The sequence below is a fragment of the Lampris incognitus genome, chromosome 2 (genome assembly GCF_029633865.1).
Source record: "Lampris incognitus isolate fLamInc1 chromosome 2, fLamInc1.hap2, whole genome shotgun sequence".
In the NCBI taxonomy this organism is placed as follows: Eukaryota; Metazoa; Chordata; class Actinopteri; order Lampriformes; family Lampridae; genus Lampris; species Lampris incognitus.
Window position 1 is genome coordinate 131,058,354 of NC_079212.1, and position 12,634 is coordinate 131,070,987.

The 12,634-nt window shown below is 42.6% G+C and overlaps 1 protein-coding gene across 16 annotated transcripts in view; it reads right to left on the reverse strand.

Annotated features, from left to right (window-relative positions):
• cast (calpastatin) overlaps window positions 1-12,634 on the reverse strand; it is a 59,103-nt gene that overhangs the window by 23,691 nt on the left and 22,778 nt on the right. For 2 of the 16 annotated variants that reach the window (XM_056273958.1, XM_056273950.1), the window contains exon 1: window positions 11,850-11,988. The exons of the other annotated variants lie outside the window; for them this stretch is intronic. In XM_056273958.1, coding sequence (XP_056129933.1) covers window positions 11,850-11,852 — 3 coding nt within the window. In that variant the 5' untranslated portion in view covers window positions 11,853-11,988. Of the gene's footprint in view, window positions 1-11,849; window positions 11,989-12,634 lie in introns of those variants that run through there. 16 annotated transcript variants of the gene reach the window in all.

Genomic DNA, 12,634 nt, shown 5'->3' on the forward strand with positions numbered 1-12,634 from the left:
AGGCATTAATGAGTACGTAATAACGACCAATTAAGAGCCAATATGTTGCTAATTTGCATGCTAATAAGCACCTAATTAATGGTGACTACATTCCCCATACTAAAGTATATTACATATGATATAATTTTTGATATTATATTTCAACATCATAATCTATTATAATTTCTAATTATGAAATAGCGTTTTCAGTCTGGGGAGACAGAAAGAGAAAGAGAAAATAGAGAGTATGTAGTTACGCCACCTATGTATCAATAGTTTACGACATATAGGTTAATGCTGCACCCGACGAATATGAGTTCATTCTTCAAAAACGAATGGGTACGAAGGAACAGGAAAAGGTATGCATTGTAGTGTGATATCACCGTAAAAGTACCTTTGAACCATCTGAGTGACCAGTAAAGCCAGCTATTCCCAGTTCAAACTTAAATCGAGAGGACTAGAGAAAGACATTAGGTGTGTCTGCGAGACAGATTTGTGCAACTGTGTGTGGTGGTGGTGGTGGTTTCTGGGGGGAGGTTATGAATGAACGAGTACCAAGGACGGGAAGTCCACATGTGATCAAAAATGACAGTGCGTTGTGAATTTCATCATTCCTGCATTTTGCAAACTTGACGCGACACAATCCGGGATGGCTATCTTTGAAATGACTGCAGTGTAGTTCTGTCAAATCGATGATTGCCTCACACAGCCTTTCCACACTTGAGACATGCTGGTGATGCATTGACACAGAAAAGGCCACAACACAGTGCTTCCTTTAAAGCATGGGTGTGTCTTCTGAGTTTCCCAAGTGTTTCATCCGTTCTCCACGGGATGTCACTTTTTTTTGGGGGGGGGGGATTTTTCCCCTTTTTTCTCCCCAGTTGTACCCGGCCAATTACCCCACTCTTCCGAGCCGTCCCGGTTGCTGCTCCACCTCCTCTGCCGAGCCAGGGAGGGCTGTAGACAACCACATGCCTCCTCCGGTACATGTGGATTCGCCAGCCGCTTCTTTTCACCTGACAGTGACGAGTTTCACCAGGGGGATGTAGCGCGTGGGAGGATCACTCTATTCCCCCCAGTTCCCCCTCCCCCCCAAACAGGTGCCCTGACCGACCAGAGGGGGCGCTAGTGCAGTGACCAGGATACATACCCACATCCGGCTTCCCACCCGCAGACACGGCCAATTGTGTCTGTAGGGACGCCCGACCAAGAGATCCCAGCATGTCACTTTCTTAAATCCAGCTGGTGGTGAAAGGTCCAAGTTTCATCTTTGGATATTGTCTGAATTGTGTGTTCAAATGAGAGATGGGCTTGCCGTGAGACCCGTCAAATAAAACAATCATCCTTTCTCTTTTTATCCCTTTCTATTCTCCTTACTATCTCTTTTTGTTTAGCATCAATTTATCATCAACCTGAACATTTCCGAATGGGTTAAAGTGATGCAGCCACTCTTTTTTATCTCTATATATGTAATGTACAACAAAGCATCAGAAACTAGAGAAAAGGGGCTGTATGTACAATGAGACTGATTAGGAAGTAGTAAAGAGGAGGAAGTGAAGTCACAACCACCGAGGGCAGGCAGTGTCACATTGCTCACCTTTTCATGATAAATATTTACGGGGCGCCAAGCAACCAAATCCATTCATCCAATGTCAGAGAAGAAGGAAAAGTGGTACCGCATCATATCATATGGTGTGGAAGTTAGCTCAGATGTGTTTTAACAGATTTGTGCTGGGCAATGTTTTGATTGGTTATGTTGGAAACATGCCAAAGGGAGTGGAAAGGCAATGAGGGCTCCAGAGGAGATCATTTAAGGATCGGTATTGGTTTTCACCTCTCTCCAAACAGAACAATGTCTGACCTTTTTTAGGAAATACGCAATCTACATGTCTCTCTCTCAGGAACCAAAACTAACATACGTGGTTAGTTCATTGACCAGCATTCATACCACACTCCCTGCCACTGACCCTAGACATACCATACTATATGATGTAACCATTATATGTTGCTCCAAAAAAAATAAAATTAAAAAAATCAAAAACTAGCTTACTAAGTCTTATATTTGTCACTTACTATAAAAAGGAATTAGGTCAACCGCAGTTTTGAGACTCATGTGACCGCCGACATGATTTTCTGAAAATAAACTCATGGAGAAAGTGTTTGACAAAAGGAGCAAAAATCTAAAACAAAGACTTGAGGGAATGTGCTACCTCGCTGATCTCAGAACAGTGTGACATTTTTTTTGTTGCCATTTGACCCCTCTGATATTCACACAGGCCATGGCTGCAAGTCTATGCATGGCCTGTCTTCTATGGCCATTTACTGTAAGACAAGTCTGGATGCACTCACTAAAATGACCAATTGAATGGTATTCATTGGAAGTGGGTCAATGAGAAGAACTCTATATGTTCCAGTGTAAGACACCACACCACACATGAGCAAGAGGCTTTCACATTCTATATAGTGCCCAATAGCACATCATGTGCATTGTCATTCCTTCTACCACAGGGGCATATTATTGAAACCACCCTTCATGACAACGCGAAGACAAAAGAATATCCCCTCAAGGCATCATCTCATCCCAAAGCTATTGTAGAAGTCCACCCCTTGCCCTGCCTGTTTGTCAAAAAAAAAAAGGAGACTGACACAGACAGATTAGGCTAATACACACATTGAACCACCCAGATACTTTTCATGAGGGCAAGCAAACAGATTTTTCCAAGATCAATGACAGTCTGTACATAAAAGCACGATACGCTGAACAGCAAACATGCCATGCAACAAACAGTGGATTTTTCATGTTGAATGTCAGTGTCCTCATCAGGCAACTGAAAAAAACAGTAATACCAATATAAACCATCAAAAAACAAAAAATAAAAAATGAAGCTTCCTCCCCATGACCATTTTATTTTACATCACAAAAGAAATTGGTAGAGGTGATGTCTTACGGGATTTCCCTTTCATTGAAACCTTGCAACACTGAAAACCGAACTACTAATAAGATGAGGCTGAAGTGGCATTTCTAAAAGCAGAACGCAGAAAAGCTAGTCCAGTGTAGGCTGCGGCCTACACTTACCATAGCTAGGGAACACCCTATCCTGTGTCATATTTGACCTTTAATAGATCATAGTCATATAAGTTTCCACATGAATGCCCCTTCCCTGTGATGGACTGGGGGCCTGTCCAGGATGTCTCCCCACCTTCCGCCCAATGACTGCTGGGATAGGTTCCAGCATCCCCTGCGACCCTGAGAGCAGGATAAGCGGTTTGGATAATGGATGAATGGATGAATTCCCCACAATCTGACCTGCGCTCAAATTGGTTCTATTCTATCATGTTGGTGTTTGTTATCAACCTCCTTTTTTCATCAAAATAGCTACCCTCTTTCCCAGACAATAAATCGTTGTTTTTTTTAATCGTCTGGCTGGTCCTCCGATTTATATTCCAAAGCGATTTATACAATGTAAAATTTGTCAGACATGTAACAAATAGGATTGTTATTCCTAGTTTGTGGTTCCGGGGAGCAATTAGAGTGTGACCAGACCGCGAGTAACGCTGGCTAGACATGAAAGTAACGGAACTGTATGACTTAAGGATTTCTGTTAATAAAGTGATAAGTAAGCAAGTAAAGCTTTAACCGTCCGTTCTGTAGGGTTAAGTAAAGAACGGAAGAGAATGAAACATGGTGGCAGCGGTGTCAACCGTTTTAGTTGCCGTTTGATGAGGACGAGCATAGCAGTGCAGCTAGCTAGCTAATTAGCTTTGAGGAGTCGACTGGCTAACCACCCAACGCAACGGCGGAACGAGAAAAAAAACAGCTGACGTCGCGAAGGAAGGACTGAAACCTCCGGCAATGCTTGCTTTGGACTCCCAACAATTTAGCAAAGGCATGGAAAAGTTGGAAGGAGGCGCTTACATTGTACACGGACCTTACCATGCCCGATGCAGAGGGAAGTACAAGAATCAAGCTACTCTACTATCTCATAGGAGAACACTGGCAGGTGACAGGACGTCAGCGAGGAGAACAGCGAGCTCACTGGTGGTGCTGTTTGACGGACACTGTAATCCAAAGGTAAACGAGATTGTTGAGAGATACAGGTTTTTTTAGGAGAAACCAAGGATTAACAGAAATCTTTAAATCATACAGTTCAGTTACTTTCATCTTTAGTCAGCGTTACTCGCGGTCTGTGTCACACTCTAATTGCTCCCCGGAACCACAAACTAGGAATAACAATCCTATTTGTTACAAGACAAACACACTTCATTTCAGCTAAGACCAATCGATGACACTGTTTAACCTCGTGACTCAATTGAAAATGCAATACCACTCAAAGACACTGAATTGCCGTAGTCATGAGTAGTTCAAAAGAAAATGGCGATTGTCGTTTGTTGTTATGGTGCAACACACGCCAGCGGGCCATCCACTGCTCGTTTGGTCGTTACTGCAAAACCTCACTTCAGTGAGGCCGCGACTAAAATAATAATAATAATTAAAAAAAGAAAAGAGTCTATGACTTGCTGCAAGTCGGTTTATATGGAAGTTAGCCAGCAACAACGTTCACAGTTCTTTGCAATGGCAGCGGTTGAAAAAAAAATGGCCGCCGATCTGACCATCCGGGTATGTTGATTTGAATCGGAATGTCCGTTCTAGTCATTCTACACTGCTCAAAAAAAAAATAAAGGGAACACCTAAAAAACACAATATAGACCTCGATGAATGAAATATTTCAGCTGAAAATCTTTATTTATTAGACAGAGGAATGTGTTTAGAGCAAAATAACCTAAGAATGATCAATGGAAATCAAAATCATTAGCCCATTAAGGTCTGGATTCAGAATCATACTCAAAATCAAAGTGGAAAATGAGAACATAGGCTGATCCAACTTCTGTGGAAATTCTTCAAGACGATTCAAAATGAGGCTCAGCAGTGTGTGTGGCCTTCACGTGCCTGTATGCACTCCCTACAACGTCTGGGCATGCTCCTGATGAGACGACGGATGGTCTCCTGAGGGATCTCCTCCCAGACCTGGATCAGGGCATCGGTCAACTCCTGGACAGTCTGTGGTGCAACATCGCGTTGGCGGATGGTACGAGACATGATGTCCCAGAGGTGCTCGATTGGATTCAGGTCTGGGGAACGTGCAGGCCAGTCCATAGCATCAATGCCCTCGACATACAGGAACTGCTGACACACTCTGGCCACATGAGGACGAGCATTGTCATGCATGAGCAGGAACCCAGGGCCCACTGCACCAGCATATGGTCTGACAATGGGTCTGAGGATCTCATCCCGGTACCTAATGGCAGTCATGGTACCTCTGGCTAGCACGTAGAGGTCTGTGCGGCCCTCCAAGGATATGCCTCCCCAGACCATCACTGACCCACTGCCAAACCGGTCATGCTGGAGGATGTTGCAGGCAGCAGAACGTTCTCCACAGCGTCTCCAGACTCTCTCACGTCTGTCACATGTGTTCAGTGTGAACCTGCTCTCATCTGTGAAGAGCACAGGGCGCCAATGGCGAATCTGCCAACCAAGATGTTCTCTGGCAAAGGTCAATCGGGCTGCACGGTGTTGGGCTGTGAGCACAGGCCCCAATTGTGGACGTCGGGCCCTCATACCATCCTCATGCATTCTGTTTCACACTGTTTGAGCAGAAACCTGTACATTAGTGGCCTGTTGAAGGTCGTTTTGTAGGGCTCCGGCAGTGCTCCTCCTGTTCCTCCTTGCACAAAGGACCAGATAGCGGTCCTGCTGCGGGGTTGTTGTCCTCCTGCGGCCCCCTCCACGTCTCCTGGTGTACTGGCCTGTCTCCTGGTACCTCCTCCATGCTCTGGACACTGTGCTGGGAGACACATCAAATCTTCTTGCCACAGCACGCATTGATGTGCCATCCTGGATGAGCTGCACTACCTGAGCAACTTCTGTAGGTTGCAGATACCGCCTCATGCCACCTCTAGTGGTGAGGGCACTAGCAAAATGAAAAACTAACCAAAGATCGGCCAGAAAAGATGAGGACAGGCAAATGGTCTGTGGCCACCACCTGCAAATCCATTCCTTTTATAGGGGTTGTCTTGCAAATTGTCTAATTTCCACCAGGTGGAAATTAGACAATTTACCAACAGGTGAAATTGATTCACAAATCAGTGTTGCTTCCTAACTGGACAGGTTGATATCTCAAAAGTGTGATTGACTTGGAGCTACATTGCATTGCTTATGTGTTCCCTTTATTTTTTTGAGCAGTGTATTTCTACGGCACCGCCATATACAGTGGTGCTTGAAAGTTTGTGAACCCTTCATAATTTTCTATATTTCTGCATAAATATGACCTAAATCATTAACAGATTTTCACACAAGTCCTAAAAATAGATAAAGAGAACCCAGTTAAACAAATGAGACAAAAATATTAAACTTGGTCATTTATTTATTGAGGAAAATGAGCCGATATTACATATCTGTGAGTGGCAAAAGTATGTGAACCTTTGTTTTCAGTATCTGGTGTGACCCACCCACCCCGGACCAATAACTGCGACTAAACGTTTCTGGTAACTGTTGATCAGTCCTGCACATCTGCTTGGAGGAATTTTAGCCAATTCCTCCATACAGAGCAGCTTCAACTCTGAGATGTTTGGGATGTTGTTGGGTTTCCTCAAATGAACTGCTTGCTTCAGGTCCTTCCACAACATTTCGATTGGATTAAGGTCAGGACTTTGACTTGGCTATTCCAAAACATTAACTTTATTCTTCTTTAACCATTCTTTGGTAGAAGGACTTGTGTGCTTAGGGTTGTTGTCTTGCTGCATGACCCACATTCTCTTGAGATTCAGTACACGGACAGATGTCCGGACATTTTCCTTAAGAATTCGCTGGTATAATTCAGAATTCATTGTTCCATCAGTGATGGCAAGCCGTCCTGACCCAGATGCAGCAAAACAGGCCCAAACCATGATACTACCACCACCATATTTCACAGATGGGATAAGGTTCTTATGCTGGAATGCAGTATTGTCCTTTCTCCAAACATAACACTTCTCATTTCAACCAAAAAGTTCTATTTTGGTCTCATCTGTCCACAAAACATTTTTCCAGTAGCCATCTGGCTTGTCAACGTGATCTTTAGCAAACTGCAGACGGACAGCAATGTTCTTTTTGGAGAGCAGTGGCTTTCTCCTTGCAACCCTGCCATGCACACCATTGTTATTCAGTGTTCTCCTGATGGTGGACTCATGAACATTAACATTAGCCAATGTGAGAGAGGCCTTTAGTTGCTTAGAGGTTACCCTGGGTTCCTTTGTGACCTGACCAACTATGACATGCCTTGCTCTTGGAGTGATGATGATGGTCGACTACTCCTGGGGAGGGTATAACAATGGTCTTCAATTTCCTCCATTTGTAAACAGTCTGTCTGACTGTGGATTGGTGGAGTCCAAACTCTTCAGAGATGGCGTTGTAACCTTTTCCAGCCTGAAGAGCATCAACAATGCTTTTTCTGGGGTCCTCAGAAATCTCATTTGTTCTTGCCATGATACACTTCCACAAACATGTGTTGTGAAGATCAGACTTTGATAGATCCCTGTTCTTTAAATAAAACAGGGCGCCCACTCACACCTGATAGTCATCCCATTGATTGAAAACACCTGACTCTAATTTCACCTTCAAATTAACTGCTAATCCTAGAGGTTCACATACTTTTGCCACTCACAGATATGTACTATTGGATCATTTTCCTCAATAAATAAATGACCAATATAATGTTTCTGTCTCATTTGTTTAATTGGGTTCTCTTTATCTACTTTTAGGACTTGTGTGAAAATCTGATGATGTTTTAGGTCATATTCATGCAGAAATATAGAAAATTCTAAAGGGTTCACAAACTTTCAAGCACCACTGTAAATCCGACTTATACACCGATGCTATTTATATGCCCCCCCCCCAAACAACGTGTTTTTTGCTGAGCGCGATTTATACTCAGTTGCGACTTGTAGTCCGGGAAATACGGTATAGATAATAAGTAAACAGGCACTTACCAGTGTAGCAGAGTTTCTTTAGGAGGACGTTAACACCTATTGAAGCCATTCATGTACCCAGCCAGTAAACAACAATACAAGTTGAAATTTTCTTTTTCAGTTGTTTGGCTGTAAATCTTGAGAAGTAATAATAATAATTAAAAAAGGCTAACTAAATGTCATTGAGGAGGGATTATTATAAAGCACAACAGAAAACACAGCTGGCGTACAGCAACACTTTCATCTTTAAAGTTTTGTTCACACAAAATACAAATTTATGAACTGGAAGCATTTACAGTAAACTGAAATCTGAAAACTTAACACATACTGTGAAGTTTAAATATCTCACATTTATCACCACGCCATAGATTTGCAGTCCTTTCCTTTAAAAACCGCCCAGATTCTGGGAAACACTTTGGGTGTCCGCTTTACAAGACACAAGATTTTCTCAGGAGCAGTGGGACACCGTTCGCCACAAGCACCATTCTTTATAACGAAGAGCAACTAATCCACTTAGCCTTGAAGTGTTCAGGTTATCATTCAAAGCCTTATAGCACTGAAACAAATGTATAACTCACCTAATCTGGACTAAAGTGAGTCTGTGCTCACCTGAGACTGCCCTGCACCCTCTACATCCACCCATCTGCTGGCAGCAGCAGATGCACTTAGCAGCAGCATTCCAACATTCCTCAGAAATACCTCAACAATCGGTCTCACCATCACAGCTCTCCACTTGTGTAAAAAAACAAACCGTTGACACAAAGACCATAATAGCTTCGCATTAGGCCATTAACAATACTATGTTTTGTGGATGCTTTTACCAAAAGAATCTTAACATTAGCTGCTGGTTAGGGTTAACTGACATCTCTAAATCAACAAAAGCCTCACAGCAAAAATATAGACGTACAACAAGCAAACTCCAATGCCTCTCCAAGATACTCTCAAATGTAATGCATTAGATCAAGGGTGAACTAATTGAACGTTATCGTCCTTGTTCAAAGCCAAACACCTGGTCAGACAATAACCTTTTTCACATTTTTAAATATGGTTCATGGCGTTATTGAGATAGGGAGATGAAATATATATATACACACACACACACACACACATATATATATACTATATGTATATATATATATTTAAACATGATTTTAAAACAAAGAAAGCGCTCCAGTGTATCTCAATCCAGCCCAGTGAAACACAACATAAATCCACGTAAACGTGCAACGTTGCATGCCAACAACACATACGCAAGCACAGACACACAAAGAAAATCCAATAACCAATTAAGATAGTCTGTATCGGGGTCTGCATAGGGGGTCACAGAAGCATATTCCTCTTCAGGAAGACAGGAAAACACTCACACACACACACACACACACACACACACACACACACACACACACACACACACACACACACACACACACACACTATTTCAAATGACAGTTACAGCTTTCAATATCTTTCAATGACCTGGCCATGCCAGTATAGGTCATTTGCTAAAACATCACAGTTTAAATACAATATTACTGGATTCTGTCATCTGCTGTATTCCTTTAGGTCATAGGAGCACCCCCCCCCAAAAAACAAAACAAAAACAAAAAACAAAGGTGAACACAGGTTAGAAAACAGGAAGAGGAATAAAGTTACTGGCACAGAAGTGAAAAGAGAAATTGAGGGTTTTATTTATAGTCATTGCTTATATATTTTATTTTCACATATTTCTTCTCCTTTTAAAAAGTTAATAAATGTAAAAAGAGTTCACCAAGAGTTAAAAAAGGGTAAAAAGAGCACTCTGCTGGATGACTTGCGGGGTCTCTTTCTAGAATCAGAAAGACCCTGGCAATAACCGTACGACTATCTTGCATCCTGTTGTACACGTACATGTGACCCCCCCCCCACACACACACAGTCACATGTCCACCAGTGCCACATATTACAAAGTTGAGGTCTACAGTTGGCAACAACTAGTAAGCACAGCACTGACCAACACAGTTAATAACTGGATATCAATAACAGCCATGTGAGAAAGCTAGAGCTTAGCAGCATCAACAAACAAAATGACTGTGGTCAAAATAGACACAAAGTGGTTTTGAGAACCATGCAAACTGCATACGTTTCTATCAGATTGCTTGGAAAACCACTGTACTGCAATGAGCTAATGTGGACATTAGCGTAATGCCATTTGAAAAGGTTTACCCATTTAAAAGTGCAACTCTTCGTTTAACCAAACGTCATTTTGAAACTCGCTAAAGTGCTAGCTCTGCATGGCTTGGTAGCAGATCTGGGCCTCTGGGTATGATAGTTGCAGAGAAGTCACATCACACAGAGCTGCACCCTGAGGCAGTGAATACACAGCAGGAGCCAATAGCTAGATGCACAGTTATTCACAATATATATCAGCAATGTCTGTGAATGTTCTCATTCATCCAGGTCATGGTTATCCAAAGGAGTTGAATCAAGTGCAACTGGACTTGGTATATATCAGCAATGAAATATAAAATGTCAGCATTTGAAAAATCAGTTTACCCTGAGCTACTAAACAATACTGATGAAAACAGTAACGTGGTCTCTAAGGACTGTCTGTGAAAACTGATGACTAATGCTATGCCCCACCCCATAGGCCACAAACAGACAAATGCGAAAAAGACTGGGCACGGCGCCTTAACTTGCTGCTGCCACGACTTTAAAATAGCATTGGCAAGTTGACCAGATAGTCACTGGTGATTGTGAAAATGTAGACAGCCTCACCTCAGCAATATTAAGGAAAAGCAAAGATAAACACTCAATATCAAGTGTCAAAAGTCAGTGTCAAAAGTATCAACAAAGCTAACCGCTTGACATGAGGATGAACATAACCACTGAAAAAAATGTTTCAAAAAGAAAATCGATCAAGTTGCATTTTATATAGCACTTTTCTGGCTGCAACAGCCACTCAAAAGTGCTTTACATTTCTGATCAAATCTGAATTGGCCCAGGACCTTTAAAAGGTCCAACCGAGTATGATTAGTGCTCCTTTGCATATATTGCTAGACCTTGTGACATTATCTGTGAACTGTAGTTGCTGGGTCTATGTTTGTCCAAATGCTTACGTTGAAACATCCTTTTCAGCTAGAAGGCCCCATAGTGGTTTGTATTCATATAGTTTTCAGACCACTGTCTTACTCTCCTCATTCTGCTACATGCATTATCTCTCACTTTTCTAGAATTACATAGCTTTTTTACGTGCAATGGTGCAAAGCACCATTCACTTTACTTTGTTTGCAATATATTGCAAGGATACATCCATACACGCCTTTTCCAACATAGAAATGGCAGCCTTTCATTCTGCATGTTTTTCCACAGCAAGTAGCATATGGAGATTTCCAGTAGCTCTGGCGAAAAAAGCCCGAGAACGTCACAGGATTCTGGCCAAACCTACCCAAGAGTTAGCAACCACTAATATCTGGTATACTGAGGATATGACTGCTTATACAGAATTTAGATTAAAAGACAGCGTATAGGCAGTTTCCCTCAATTCATATGCAGGCTCACAGTGGCAATGTTTACTACCATGCCAAGTTTTGCAAGATATCTTCAACTTGCCACGTACATATCGACCTGATCCAAATACTGGTAGAAGTTGTTGTGGTGTCACATGACACAGATGATGCCGAATTGCTGCTGAATAGAACTGCTAATACATGATAAGTTGTTTCTTCTGATCGCAACAGCACTCTGAAATGGTCTAACGTTATAAGGCAGCAGTTAAAATGATTCGACAGGCACACGTCTAACAGGAATCTGTTCAACATGTACACTAAAATGAATGCACTTATTTAAAAAAAATGTAGCGGGAACTGAAGCGGTAGATAGGTACATACCATGTCTCAGTGTGAGAATATCTCCTCAGTATATGCTAGCGTACATTCCCAAGATAATTTCTGGAAGCTGTCAAGTTAGTTCGCTTTTGTAGACGCACTAGGGCCTGTCCTATGTCACACATACACACATACACACACGCACACATCAACACACACGCCCCAGAACTTAAAAAAAAAAAAAAGAAAGTAAAACTTGCTGCTCCTCCCATTGGAACCAGCCCAGCGAGACTGTGCCGCTCAAGCACCTCCCATTCTCCCACAAGGCAGCGGGCCATCCTCCGTCTGATTGGACCACCAGGCACATAGACCCCACCCCTTTCCAGTTTTTGGCCAGGAAAAATAAATACGTCTGCTCAGTTTCCATGTGCGAAGGAAACTTGGGGTCTGGGCTGTGACGTGTGTGTGTGTGTGTGTGTGTGTGTGTGTGTGTGTGTGGGGGGGGGGTTGGAATAGTTTGATAATAGGTTTGATAACGGACACAATGGCAAACAAAGATATGTGTCGGGACATTTGTTATAGGAAGTAGTTCAGTGGTGATGTGATTACCAGGCAAAAGTGGATTTGCTGCAGCAGGTTTGTTTGGCAAAGCTTGGGTGTGTCTGATGCACTCATTGCTTAGGCATCTCGACGGCAGAGCGGCTCAAACAGTTAAAAAGAGAAGAGAAGAGAGAGAGAGAGAGAGAGAGAGAGAGAAGAAGAAGGGATGCAGGGGAAGAGTCACGTAAAACCAGGCAGAGACCGCACCCTTCGCACAGGATGAGAATGACGTATACAACGGCAATGAC